This window comes from Sinohyriopsis cumingii, chromosome 5 (genome assembly GCF_028554795.1).
Source record: "Sinohyriopsis cumingii isolate HCF-2022 chromosome 5, ASM2855479v2, whole genome shotgun sequence".
NCBI lineage: Eukaryota > Metazoa > Mollusca > Bivalvia > Unionida > Unionidae > Sinohyriopsis > Sinohyriopsis cumingii.
In genome coordinates, this window is record NC_142965.1 from 128,261,450 (window position 1) to 128,276,670 (window position 15,221).

The window sequence follows — 15,221 nt, forward strand, 5'->3', positions numbered from 1 at the left end:
CGTATTAATCGTGCTAGTCTATCTTTGATCACCGAGAACGTCTTACCAGCAAAATTGATAATTGCACATGGAGCTTTTTCACGAACAACATCGATAGCTTTCATCGATAATTGTTTTGCAACAGGTGCTACGTTTGGAGCTAATCTTCTAAATAACCCTTGAACAACATCACCAAGTCCATCTCCGTAAGTTGCTCTGTAGATTGGTAATCGTGAGTTTACCGCTCTGACCTGTACGGGTCTATAATGTCTATTGTACATGATCATTTTTATTTCCTTTACCATTTATCTAATCGCAGTGACTAATCATCAACGAGCTCATCAATACGTTCTCGGTAAACGCCGACATCCATGATGCCGCCGCGAAATAATCGCTGACAAATATCAGCTGCTTCATTAATTATTTCTGGTGAATTATTTCCGGCACGTTTTCCTCCTATAAGAACTTCTAACCGCGACACGTCATTGAGAATATTATCAGGACAAATAATATTACCTCCGAAACCACTACCAGTAGCACCTGGTGCATCGTGAAATTCTTCTTCTGGAGATTGTGATCGAGGAGGTTGTTTTTTCCTTTGTTGCTGCGGTGGTGGAGTTTGTGGTTTTTGCTGTGATAGAGAAGATTATTTTTTCTGTTGCCATGATGAAGATTGTGATGCTTTTGACGGTGTTGACAGATCTGCGGTTACAATAGGACTTGCACCGATCCTTACTTTAACATCTTTCCTAAATTGTGTAAATTCATCGTCGTACTTTACCGTGACCTGCTGAATATCTTTATGTGTAGCAAACACCAACCGTTCCCACTGATCATAATTCAACGGTGGTGAACCCGGTTCCAAGTAATTGTCACGATTAGCAAATTCACCTACAAGATCAACCGCGTTATCGTAATTTTTCAACTTGATATTTTTTGCCATATCTTCCCTGATTTTTGCTTTACCACGTTGGTATTTCGGCGGAGCTTCGGCTTCAAGCGACGTTTCTGGTGCATTTATGAAAACTTCTCCAGGCGGCCTTGTTGTAACTTCCCTGATAGCAGTGGGCAGCAGCGGCTGCTTAAGCGGATCTTTCAGCTGCGGCTGCTAGCCGCCTTGTTGCAAAATTCTGTTGTCGAGCAGTAAGCGCTAACGATGTAGTAACAGGTTTAAATAACTTTTTAGCGTCTTCCTCGTACTCAACTCGTGCTTCCTGCTGCGCTTGTAGGTTTTCTCTAAATGAATCTCTAACAGGGAGAAATTTCTTAATTGCTTCTAGTCGCTATCGGGCTATCCTTACAGTATGAGATTCCGGATGTACCATTTTATTATAACAATAATTTTTTTAATTCATAGCAGCAGGGAGGGCGCGACCTCGCGTTGACGTACTTGCGTAAAGCGCGTGCATAATAAACTAGAAAAAAATCACCAACTACAATAAAGTAATATTAATTAGAAAAATTCCGGAGGAATTTTCTCAGTAAAGTGTCGACGCTTTTTAAAATTTTGTCGACGCTTTTTATTTTTCGATCATTTGTAGGAGGCTTATTTTTGACATTTGGACGTTTTTCGACCATTGGTCTGTTCCCCCCCTCTTCTGCTTGATATATAATAACGTACTGCCTTATGTGAATGTATAAAAATACAGTGCCTTATGTGGGTGTATCAAAATACAGTGCCTTATATGAGTGTATCAAAATACAGTGCCTTATGTGGGTGTATAAAGATATACTAAGGTCAGAAAAGATGAAATCCATTACTTATGGAAACTGTCAGTATTACTGCTATACAAATTGGAAAAATAGCCATTTGATGAATTATTGATCTCACAACCTGAAAAATAGCCACTCCAAATATAATTAATTTAGCTACCATATATATTATAAACCTGAGAAATAGCCACCCCATTAATAATTTAATTCATATTACCATAACTATTACAAATCTGAAAATCTGTTATTACATTAATAATTAATTTCACCCTACCATAGTTATTACAGTCCTGAAATATAGCCATTAGCCATCAGGTTTGATGCTTTACAGCACTGCAAGACATGGATACTGTTTTGTGCCCCAGGCTATAGGAGTAGTGTCCTGTCCAATAGCTGACCCAGACTGGTGTGATGGTATGATTCAAACTATATGAATAAAAAACAGCCATCAAAAGAATGGTTGATCTCATCCTACCATTGCTGTTACAAACCTTACACAACTGCCATTTGAAGAATGATTGATGCCGCAATATCATAGCCATTACAAATATAAAATTAACATAATTTGGCAATTTTATGTCCACTGACCTTAATTCTTGATGATCTCTGACTCCATAGGAAACTATCCTTCCTTAAATGTAATGCAACTAAAAAGTTAATACTAACTGGGTGGAGGAATGTGAGGAAAGTAAACTTACTGTGTGTAAAATTTTAGTTCTTGTGACCTTGAATACTCAATCCTGGTCTTGAGAACCAAAATATAGAATACCTATGAAGAATGATGATAAATAGATCAAGGAAATTTGACTCGTGCAGTATTAGAAAAATCACATTTTCAGCTCCAGTGACCATGAGTCCAGACCTTGTTGTGCCCAAATAAAGAAGTTTCTCCGCTATCCATGGGAAACAACAAATGGGGCTTATAAAACAAAAAGCCACAGAATGACAAAGATAGGTTGATAAAAATATAAAGAAATAGATGGAAAAATAAATACAGAATGTGTATTATGTATATTTAATTTATATTGTGTGCTTATTATTTTGTCTATGATTGAAAGTTGTAAATAGAATATTGACATAGTCAACTTTTGTTCATTAGTGTAATTTATAAACAAAATGTTTACTTGCAGGGCTGTAGAGAGCAATCATAGGCCCTGGGGCAAGAAACACCTGGGCCTCTCCTACTTCTTGTTCAAACAAAATGATTCTTTTATCAAATTAAAAAGTATTGTTTGGCCTGGGCCCCCTTTTGGGCCCAGGCCCCGGGGATATATGCCTGGTTGTCCCCCTCACCCGTGTTGGCTCTGTTTGCTAGCATCTGTGTTCAAGGCCAGTCTTGTTAACAACTAGATTAAGGTTTTCTGGAATCTTCTTTTCTGTCGTAGGTCAAGTGAAAATGTATATAAATAGTGACTTGGTAAACAAATAATTCATTCCTATTTTCGATCAGTCTGTGGGAACCCAGTTGCGTTTACAGTTGTGTTGAAATCAGAAATAATTTGAGAGGAGATATTTAAGTCATTCATTGGAATTACTAAAGTGCCAATTGGCTTTTGGATGAATATATTACTTTGGATTTTTGTGAATTCTTTCAAAGACATTCTGGATTGTATCATTGGTGTATCAAGACATTCAAAGCAACGGGAATTCATTCGGAACATTCTATATTCTTGGAGATGTGAAAGAACAGAAAGAATTTGGAATTTAATTGACAATACTGTGTCTTGAATTTTCAATCCGTATTTTAGAGAAATAAATTGCTTGTCAATTTTAATTATTGGTTTCACTTTCTTTCTATTATATACTTTAAAGATCATAGCAGAAAGTGGCGATATATCCGTGATCTGAATTTCTTTAAAACATTTCTGAGATATTTAAAAGAACTGCATTTAAGAATGTAAATTAACAGTTTTACAATTCATTGTCTCCATTAAGATTTTAATTTTATACGTCTGAAATATCTTTAGAGAAACAATCAATCATTCACTTTGACATCTGAAGTTGGATAATTTTTTGTTTTAAATTCTACCCAGGAAGGGTTAGAGTTTATGAAAAAGAATGAGCTGTTTGTGCTAGCCAAACATGATCTTTTTAAAAGGAAAGCATCTTTAAGAAAGCAAGCAATAAAACATATATTGAATCAGTATTTAATGGAAAAGAAATTTGATGATTCTAAGGCTTTGGGTTTAACTGTTAAGTCTGTATGTGGTTTAAATAGGAAATTAAAAGAACTACAGTTAAAAAACCCAGATGACATTAGATTTAAGAAAGCTCGGCTTCCGAGGAGAATGATAGAAATGCAAATTCAGAGAGAGAGAGAATGAGAGGGAGAGATGCATATTAAAGAGAGGAAAGTACAAATGCATAGAGAGAGAAGGAGAGGCAAATGCGGAGAGGTAGATAGAAGAAAGTAAACATTAAGAGAGAAGTGGGGGAAATGCAACTGCATAGAGAGATAGAGAGAAAAGTTTTATTTGTCAGTAAGTCTTCATCTCAGCAACTTTTTGGTAAACACTCATCTTAGCCTCATACAAGTACCTCCTAATTACAAAATAGCACAACTTCAAGAAATCAAACATCTGAAAAGACTGATCAGAAATCCTAATCTATTTCAACGTGCATGTATTGTAAAAAATGAAAGGGACCATCATTTCTGACTACTGCAGGTTAAAAACGAAGCATCAGAAAGCCTTATCTCTTCCTATGCACATTATTGATAAAAAAGGACACCTCATTTCGGATTGCTACAAGTTTAAAGTTAGCAAAAGAATAAAGACAGAGCTGTTCTAAGTGCTCTTAATTTAACTAGCTCAGGGCCATGACATTGCACTAAAAACAATGCATTTATTGGGTTGTACAAGCCCTTGTCTGATTTTATTATGGATATTTATTAACCATTCAGTCAGAAGGTTCTATATCATTTATTGGTGATTCTGCCAAGGCTACCCCTAATAAATTATTAAGGGGGTCACATGCTTCTCAGAGTCTTATCAGGTACTTTGCCTTTGTCTGAAAAGTCTTCTTCTAGTTAAAGTGTTTTTATTCAGAGAGTGGAGTGTAGGTTTCTCAATGTTTCTCTCCATAGTATCAATTTGGCATCGCTAGTAACTAACAAGTTTTGTCTGGATCAAAATGTTGACCCTACTGAGATTGAAATCCCCGAGTTGTATCCTGCTAGTGCAATTATTAAAGATATGGCAAAAAGACTTCTTGAGAATGATGTTGATTGGCAAATTATTCCTTTAACTGACACATTCATTAGATAGTCCTTGGAAGAGGTCACCTTTGCTCCTGGTATTGCTCAATCAATAAATATTAATCATAGTGACCCTATCTTTCAATTCATTTAATTTTAATTGCTGAAAAAAGACAGTTGTCAAACAGGAAGATCCCGAGATCTCCCTTTTGTTTCAGAGAGCTTTTGGTGAAACTGAAGCTACACAAGTTCCAGTTTATTACTTTGTGAAAAATGAGATAATTATGAGAAAATGCAGATCACCTGAGGTGACAGATGGTTAGTGAGCTAAAACAGTGTCATTCTGACTTATCATAAGATTCTGAATCATTTTTATTCGCAAAACTTACAAGTGATGTTTGTAAATACTGACAATCTTGTCATACTTGTCAAATGGTAGGAACACCCAATCAGAAGATACCTAAGGCTCATCGGTGCAGCATATTCATGCATTTAACAAACTATTCAGTTTTGTTGTACCTATTCCCCACAGTAAGGATGTAAATAATGTAAGGCAATCTATCTGTAGTTACTTTAGTTTAACCAGTCTTTAGAAATCAGACATATTAAACAATCGGGACAAGTGTCTTTTGAATTTTCAGTTTATTCCAGGGAGATAAATTGCTTCTTATTTTAACTACACTGTTGGTTTTACTTTCGTTAGGTTACATGTTTTAAGAGTTGTAACAATACATTAATTGATACACTAATATGTTATCAATATGACATTAAAAATGGGAATGGTTAGATATATGGACAGATAGTGATAGAGATAGATGGAGAGTAAAATTTCCAAGTAAAATAAGGCTAAACATACAAATTAAGGAGTCAACTGCTCTACTGTCCATGAATTTCCAGGAATTCAGGATAAGACCATTTGTTCTTTTTGACTGATGAGTGTTGAAGCCATCTATGATATTCTTGAGCAATATGATAGTTAAATTATGACAGCTCATGACCATTTTCATATACAACAAACCAGAAACCATGAGCAGACGTTGGTGAAAACCACATGTAGATATGATCATTCTTTCAGGTAAATTAGTGACAAGGTTTGCATATATTATTTGTGGCAGCCATATTTGAAGTCATACTGGTACCAATTTTATTTATGACCACCTAGACATCATAGTTTGTCTTTTTGTCAAAACTCCCATGTCCATTCAGAGCTAGTAATACTAACATTTTCAAATTGGTTGTCATGGTGGCCATACTGGATGTCAGACTAAATTTGCATTTAGTACCAAGTAGACATCATAAGAATTCTGGTGAAAACCCAATAATGAGTAATGATGGCTGCCATTGTGGTCATATTGTATATCATATCAGCAAACTATTTATTTAAGACTTTCTGTTCATATTGGATGTCAGATAGATTGGAACCTTTTCATTTGAAATCAACTAGATGTCTTTTACTTGAATCCCAAAACTAGTGAACAATCAGCCGCATAATTGTCCTTCCAGTTTTCTTTTTCTTTTCTTTGCTGGAGAAATTTATAAATCTTCTGTTTTCCTTTTCAACATGGGAAAAACAGGACACTTGCAGTTATGGCCAGTGCTCTACAAACCAAGTTACATCTATTTCTGCAAGAGACAGGCTTATTTACAAGTCAATAGAAACAAAATAAACTGCTAGGGTTATATATCATATAAATTGTTTTCCCCAAGAGATGCAATATGTCTTGAACTTGGATTTGAACATTTATGAAAATCTCTATTGGAATCTGTCCCATGAAAGTATGATAATGTTCTTTAAAGCCTTTCATAAGATGGTCCATTTTGATTTTAGCACATGAATATGGATGACTTATTTTAAACATATATTCAAATGTATTCATGTTTGTGACTATCTCTTCTTAGACTGTTCTTGTTTCAAATTCTGGTATGCTTTTTGCTCACTTTTTTAGAATTGTTTCTTTCAGTACACTTCTGTTAAAGACTTACTGTTCCTCGAGTAATAGTAAGCACACAAGTTTATGAATGATTTTACTTAGATTCTTTGATTAGCTGAAATGCAGGTATGTCTGTGACTCAATTGTTTGATATTCTTGAAAGGCAGGTATGTTTGTGACTTGCTTAATTGAGTATCTCATTAGCTGAGAGGAAGTTATATTTGTGACTGACTTATCTGAAATTTAATATTTCAACTTTAGGCACCACATAGTGCTAAAATCTGGAAACATTGCTATCCCATCAGTCACTGATAAGCTATGCCATAGGCACCATTTTACGTAAATTTATTAAGATTATATTATTGTTACTAATTGCAACACATACGTAAACATCTATTTATGAATCCTATCTCATACTATACTCAGGCCACGTAGGCCAGGCTGAACTAAAGACATTCTGTACACATTACAGCCATGAATAAGAATTATAAAAATTAGATAAAATCATGTACCATGTACAAACAATATAGATATACATAACAATGAATGTTCAAGTTTCAAAATTTTAAATGAAGCACATGTGTTTTTACATCTCAATATTTCACATGAAGTACATGCATATTTACGTTACAATATTTCAAATGACAGACATATATTTAAGGTGAATTTGTATCAGATGTTTGCACTGATTGTTGTTCTTGTAGTCTAGATGTTGCATCCATAATTCATCTTCAGCTGTTTGTTTTATGCATAACAAAGTTTCAAGTACAGTGCAGTTTGATCCAGTAGGGATTGATGAAACTTCAGTCTGTCAAATGTTCTATTTAAATCTCAAAATAATAGTTGTAACACATTCTAGCGAGTTCTGGAACACATTCTATTTAGTTTTGTCAATAATCACTTGTAACACTGCCTACAGTGTTTCCTCAATAGTCACAATTGTAATACTGTCTACTGAGATTTTCTTAACACAACCTACAATTGCCCCAGTGGTCTAGTAGTTAGAGCATCAGCCTCGGATGCATGAGGTTGCGGGTTCGAACCCCAGCTGAGTCATACCAAAGACTTATAAAAATGGTACTAACAGATGCCTCGCTTGGCACTCAGCATTAAGAGGTTAGTGTTAGGACTGGTTGGCCTGGTGTTAGGATAATGTGTCTGGGTGGGACATCATGCTACATGTCTGCGATATGATACCACAGTGTTAGGCATCACTATAAACTGCCACATTGCAGATATCATAGCAATATGACTGAAATATTGTTGAAGCTAGGTTAAAAATCCAAATCACACACTCAACACAACCTACATTTTCTTCAATAATCACAACTGTAACAGTCTATAGAATATCTACAATAATCACAGTTGTAAATGTCTACAGAACGTCTTCAATAATCACAGCTGTAACATAATCTACAGCGCTTCTTCAATAATCACAGCTGTAACAGTCTATAGAATATCTACAATAATCACAGTTGTAAATGTCTACAGCGCTTCTTCAATAATCACAACTGTAACAGTCTATAGAATATCTACAATAATCACAGTTGTAAATGTCTACAGAACGTCTTCAATAATCACAGCTGTAACATAATCTACAGCGCTTCTTCAATAATCACAGCTGTAACAGTTTACAGAGCATCTTCAATAATCATTGGCAAAGTATCAACAAGATGGCTGCCATGTATATATGGTCTTAACACAGCTCCACTCAGTTCAATGAATTTGGTGTAAAAACTGGTGTTAAATATGCTAATACCAGTTGCCATAATTTATACTGTGGATTTATGACAATATTAAGGTAATGTAAGTGAAATTTTATGTGCACATGTTCATGTATTCAAGTGAATTTGGAAACCTGTTCAAAACAAAGGATTTTTGGTTTCCCAAGATGGCTACTGAAGTGGATATACTTGAAATTGAACTACACCTACCATATCTGAACTTCAGTTGATACTAACTCAAACACATTATGCAAGTTTCGTTCAAAAGTTTATGGATATGTGCTAGTCATAAATAAGGATTTGATATACTTTTGCTATCACTGCTATGAACAAGCTGAAAATATCAGAATCATGGAAACATTTAAATACCAGCCTTACTCAACACACTCAGCTCAACCTTTTCTGCATCATTCTCTGGCTTTAGTATGTCTGATATACCTGAAGATCAGAGCCACACAAGATAATCCCATACAGGAAAGTCATGTTCAGAATAAAAATGAAAACAATGGTGTAGATGATGATTTGGAGTTATCCAATATGGCTGACATTTATCCAGTGTTCTTGAGGGTCAAACATAATAAATACAGTATCACTGTGAATATAGATCTGCAAAAGTTTGAGGTTGTAAAACAGATATTGGATTCAGAACCTTGCATGACTTCATGCAGTTCAAGTGTACAAAATGGTATTATCTACAGAACACAAGAGAAAAGCACTGTGTCAGCTACATTGTATAAAACAACATGTGTCTTACATATACAGGGGCTGAAGTTCATTCTCACATGGTTAGATCATATTATCTGTAAGTGTAGACAGGATGAGAATACCCATGCTAAAGGCAGTTATATGCTGACATCTACACCAGCAACTAGATGTAGTACCAAACATGAAACAGCTCCTAAAGTCTTTGACCTAAATGACTCAGGCAATAAAATTAACACTCCTCCAGAGTGTCAGGCAATTACACACTCCATAAATCATGACCACAGCAGTGATGGCTTAAGCCTTAGTGATTTCTTCATGTGTGTACATAAAAAAACAACTAGGAACTTGGAGGCCCAAACTGAAGAATTAAAACTACAGTTACATGCTATTAAGTCAGCACAGGGAAGGGTTAATGAGCAAGTAACCTCATGTGAAACAGCAATTCAGACAGACTCCCAAATATCAACAGTATCAGATGCTCAGACACAGACAATCCCAGTACCAGCCAAAAGAAAATGTAAAATAACCATGCACATAAAAACTGATGCCCAAAGTAATCCTGCATTGCAAATAACAGTACCCTCCTCTCAGTCATGCGTCACACCTGCAACAGCAATAAGTGTACATCCATGGCCTGCAGTTCAGACAAGTCTGTTACCTTCACCAACAACTGCATTTCCCAGTGCTCAGACAAATGTATAAAGATCAACATGAGTAGTTCACACAACTGAAACACCAATTTGAGCACCCCTTCCTCCAAGATATGTGTCTGAAATACAATCCAGAGTCCAACACACGACATCACAAGCCAGAAAAGATAGGACTCTAATAATTGGCTCCTCAATTTTGAAAAGTATAATACCAAGGAGACTTTTTAAAACACATGTAAAGACTCTAAGAGGTGCAAAAATCAACAACATTACAGACAGAATAATGAACAGTGACCTAACCAAATACAAACAAATTATTATTTTAGTAGGTGGAAATGATGCCTGTGAGGGAAGGTCACTAAATCAACTCAAAACAGATTTTGAAAGTTTATTGTATGCTGCTAGGTATTGCAGCCCAAATACATGCAAATTAATGATATCGGGACTACCTCCTCGTGTGGACACAAGGCCAAAGAAATCAATGATCTGATAATTGACCTATGTGAAGACTTCAACCTACAGTACATTCCAAAATACACATCTTTCTTTCTTCAGAATCAGGAATGTCAACCTTAGTCTCTACCACAGAGACAAAATTCATCTAAGCAGAAAAAGGAACCTCTCAGCTACTGAGAAATATTAACATGTATGCCCCCATTTTCATGCACTTTAATGAAGAGTGCTGTCTCAACTGTGGAGAAACTGGGCACATGACACAGGTATGTCATCATGGCAAACAGATCGAGTGTTTCAGGTGCCATAAATATGGACACAAAGACTTTGTCCATCAATGTATACATATTAGGAAGCTGGCAAAGAGGAGAATGCCAATGCTTCATTTACAAAAAATCTAAATGTACCCAGTGGGACTCTTGACTCTAACTATTCAATGGACACTATTGTAGATGCAAATGTAAATGGATTTTCAGGGTTTGTATGTGACTTTGAAGATGCTAATATATATGAACATTGGAATATAGAAATAGGATGTCAGAATGATAAAAGTAGTATGGAGACAATCTCAGTGAGTACCCCATTGCATGATGACATACATATAATTGATAATGAAACTAAATACAAAAGGTTTTAACATAGATCACTTAAATGTACAAGGTATAGTGGGAAAGATAGACCAGATTAAGTTAATGTTGTCTTCCAAGGAAAATAATATACATGTTTTAGGACTCACTGAAACCAAATTAAATACTAACCACAATGATGATCTTTTTCACTGTCAAGGCTACAATAAACCATTGCGTAGGGACAGAGAGACAGCAGGGTGGGTCTTGTTGTATACATTAGGGAAGATGTAAATGTAAAAAGGTGACTTGACTTGGAGTCACATGAAATTGAGAGTATCTGGGTGGAAATTGTTCAAAATAATGCAAAATCTTTCCTAGCTGGCTTCATTTATAGACCACCTTCCTCCAAAGCATTTTGGAATGATAACTTTTTGAAACAAATGGAAAATGTTCTAGCACAGGAGAAAGAAACATATATACTTGGAGATATAAATAAGGACCTTCTCAATACTCAAACAAGGAACAACTGGATGGAATTTATTGAATCATTAGGCCTAGACCAGCTAGTAAATGAGCCTACAAGGGTAACAGAAAAATCGAGCACTCTTATTGATCACATTTATACCAACCTACCAGACAATGTGGCTTGTGCTAATGTACCGAATGTTGGTCTTAGTGACCACTATCCTACTTTTTTGACAAGAAAGGTTAAATGCAAGAAAAATAAGAAAAATACACATAAAACAATCACATACAGATCGTTCAAAAATTTTAATGAAGAACAATTTCTCAATGACCTATATAAAGTTCCATGGAATATGATCCAAAATTTGGATGACATAGATGAAACCATGAGGGTGTGGACTGACTTATTCATGGATGTAGTATCTAAGCATGCACCACTGAAAGTACATCGAGTAAAGACTGAAATTCAACCTAATTGGCTTACTACTGAAATCCTAGATGCTATGAAAACATGAGACAAATTCAAGGCTATGGAAAACCATGAACAATATAAAGTATGGAGAAATAAAATAACAAGTATGATTAAAAAAGCTTGAAAACAAAAAGAGCAATACAAACTCCATTTGGAAAGTCTTCAATGAACTCACTGGAGGAACGCACAAAAAACAGACAAATAAAATTCACTCACTTCTGGTAAATGACACCATAGTCACTGATGAAGCTGACATTGCAAATGTTTTCAATGATTTTTTCATCAACATTACCACAAAGTTAAAAGAGCCAGTGATAGAAAACAACTTTAATGAACTGAAAAAGTTCTGCAGCAGCAAAATCTCTAAGGAGGTATGTTTCTCTATCCCACCAGTGTCAAAAAACTTTGTTATAAAATGTCTCAGTGAACTTGATACCAAGAAAGCTACAGGACTTGATCAGATTGGTCCACGACTCATTAAATCTTCTGCCTTTGCTATTGTAGATAGCATAACATTCATAATTAATTTAAGTATTGCAACCTCATCTGTCCCCAAAATATGGAAAACTGCAAAAGTAACTCCTATTCACAAATCTGGTTCTAAGGATGATGCTGATAACTACCGACCAATCTCAATACTACCAAACTTGTCAAAATTGATTGAAAAGCATGTCCATGACTCATTCATGTCATATTTAACCAAACACTTGCTGTTACACCCTAATCAATCAGGCTTTAGACAGAACCATTCCTGTGAGACTGCCTTGATCTCCCTAACTGATAAATGGCTTCAAGCACTTGACCAAGGTAGAATAATAGGAACTATATTTGTAGATTTCAGGAAAGCTTTTGACATGGTGGATCATGAAATCCTTTCGAAGAAACTGAAAATCTACCAGTGTGATGAAAGAACAATTAGATGGTTTACTTCGTACTTAAATGAGAGAACACAACATGTTTACATAAATAATGTTCTGTCTGAACCTGAAACAATTAGATATGGAGTACCACAAGGCTCAATTCTAGGTCCATTACTATTCATTTTATTTATTAATGACCGACCACTTTTACTAAGATACTCAATATCATCTACAGGTCTCTATGCAGATGACACAACATTGTCAGACATCCAAAACACAAAGCATGAGCCCGAAATTTCTATACAGAATGCACTAAACAAACTGGAAAACTGGTGAACATGTAATGGAATGGTGGTAAATACTGGTAAAACTAAAATATTACTTATCTCAACACGGCAAAGAAGGACAAATCTTGATAGTGATGAACTATGTCTGGCATGGAAGGATACAAATCTGCAAATGGTCAGTCATGATAGACTACTTGGTGTTCTGGTAGATAATAACCTATCATGGACTGAACATATCAAACATATCAGTAAAAAAGTCAATTCAAGTTTATGGTTTCTCAGTAGGATAAGACATTTTCTCCCTGAAAGGCACAGAAAACTATTTTATAACAGTTACATACATCCCTTTTTGAACTACTGTAGTACAGTATGGGGTAATTCAAATGATAAAAACAGCAAAGCTGGCACATCTTCAAAAAAGAGCATTTGGGCTAATATCAATCCAGAAAGAAAGCAAGGAAAGTTTAGCTGGTAGGTTAAAAATGTTACCTATTAAAGACTGAATCTGTTTGAGAAAAGCCAAATTAATGTACAGGATATCTCATAATAGTGCTCCTGAATATTTACAATCACTATTCCAGTATAGGCTGCCTGGTAATACTCCCCACCTGCGATCCATGTCTACCAAACAGTATAAAATTCCCAAACCAAATAAGGAGTTATTTAAAAAAAGTTTCCAATACTCTGGAACTCTGCTCTGGAATAGCATTCCAGTTGAGATTAGAAATGCCCACTCTATTTCCTTTTTCCAGACCCAATATATCCAGTGGCTTCAGAGATGCAGCTTAAATAAATGAATTCTTTTGTATGAGGGCCTCAAGGTAGATTAGTTTTTAGCTAATTGTGTTACCCTCTTTAAATAAGGTCATTATTATTACAGCTGTAATTAGTCTACAAAGCGCCTTCAATAATCACAGCTGTAAGTCTACAGAGCATCTTTAATAATCACAGCTCTAACAGTCTACAGTGTGTCTTCAATAATCACAGCTGTAACATAGTCTACAGAGCATCTTCAATAACCACAGCTGTAACATAGTCTACAGTGTGTCTTCAATAATCACAGTTGTAAAAGTCTACATGTTTTTTAAAAAATAATCAGTTTTATCACTGCCAACAGTTTCTTCAATAATCAGTTTTAACAGTCTTCAGTGTTTATCCAATAACCACAGTTGTAACACTTTCTAAAGAGTTTCTTAAACCAAGTGTACAGAGCTTCTTCAATAACTAGAGTTGTAACACTGTATTTTGTAATACTGTCAAGTGAACTTCTCCAATAATCAACATTGCAAGACCACTTAAATCTTTCTAGAGTTACTATGACAAAGAGTTTGACTCTTTTTCATCATTTTCTGTCAGATTTTTGTCGTCACCATTATGCATTACTTTCAGCTGGTGTATTCGATTCAAGAGCATCTACCCTTGATCTCAAAACCATTATTTCATTTTCAGCTGTTTCTATCCTCTCAAACCATGATTTTAGTATATCAAGGTAGGACCCAGCAGGTATTGCTGAAACTTCAGTGAGCTGAATTTCCAGCAATATTTCTTTCTCAAATTCTGGATCCCCACACTGCTGACTGAGAGTTTTCAATGTAAAGCTGATGCTGTTCCAACACACCTGGTAGTCATGGACATCTATCTTGCACGACTTTGCATGAGCGTACAATTTGTTCCTTTCTTCTCGCAGAGCTTTTATCATCAACCTTTCATGCTGACTTAGGGAAGGTACAATATTATTAAAGAGAGCAGACATCAGTGTTATGTCATATTCATCAAGGTTTGTGTTGCTTCCATTTGGTGGGAATATGATGTTCAGTTGGAAATTGTTAAGCACCTTCTTTTTAAGAAGACCATTGATGGTGTTCCTGTTGTTGGCAAGATATTGGTCCAGAGTCCTGGTAGGAGTGATTGTGTGATGACGGAGAAGTTGTCTCAGGACCAGTGATCCAACTTCAACCAACAGATATGCAATGCGCATAAACCTGTCAGTCTCACTGGTTGCTGGGGATGGCATAGGTCCAGCAGAAGCTGAAAGACAGGAAGTGTTGTACAATATATATATATATATATATATATATATATATATATATATATATATATATATATATATATATATATATATATATATATATATATATAAAAAAGCTATACAAAGATTTAAATACATACCTGCATACATGCATCCATCCATACATACACAAACACACACATACACAC

At 35.3% G+C, this 15,221-nt stretch overlaps 1 protein-coding gene across 1 annotated transcript in view; it reads right to left on the reverse strand.

Annotated features, from left to right (window-relative positions):
• Positions 1-4,148: 4,148 nt before the first annotated feature.
• The window catches only part of LOC149800207 (uncharacterized), a 133,011-nt gene continuing 121,938 nt past the window's right edge, over positions 4,149-15,221 (reverse strand). The window contains exon 17 of the mRNA XM_089959777.1: positions 4,149-15,032. Within this exon, the coding sequence (XP_089815903.1) occupies positions 14,377-15,032 (656 nt within the window). The 3' untranslated portion in view covers positions 4,149-14,376. The remainder of the gene's footprint in view (positions 15,033-15,221) is intronic.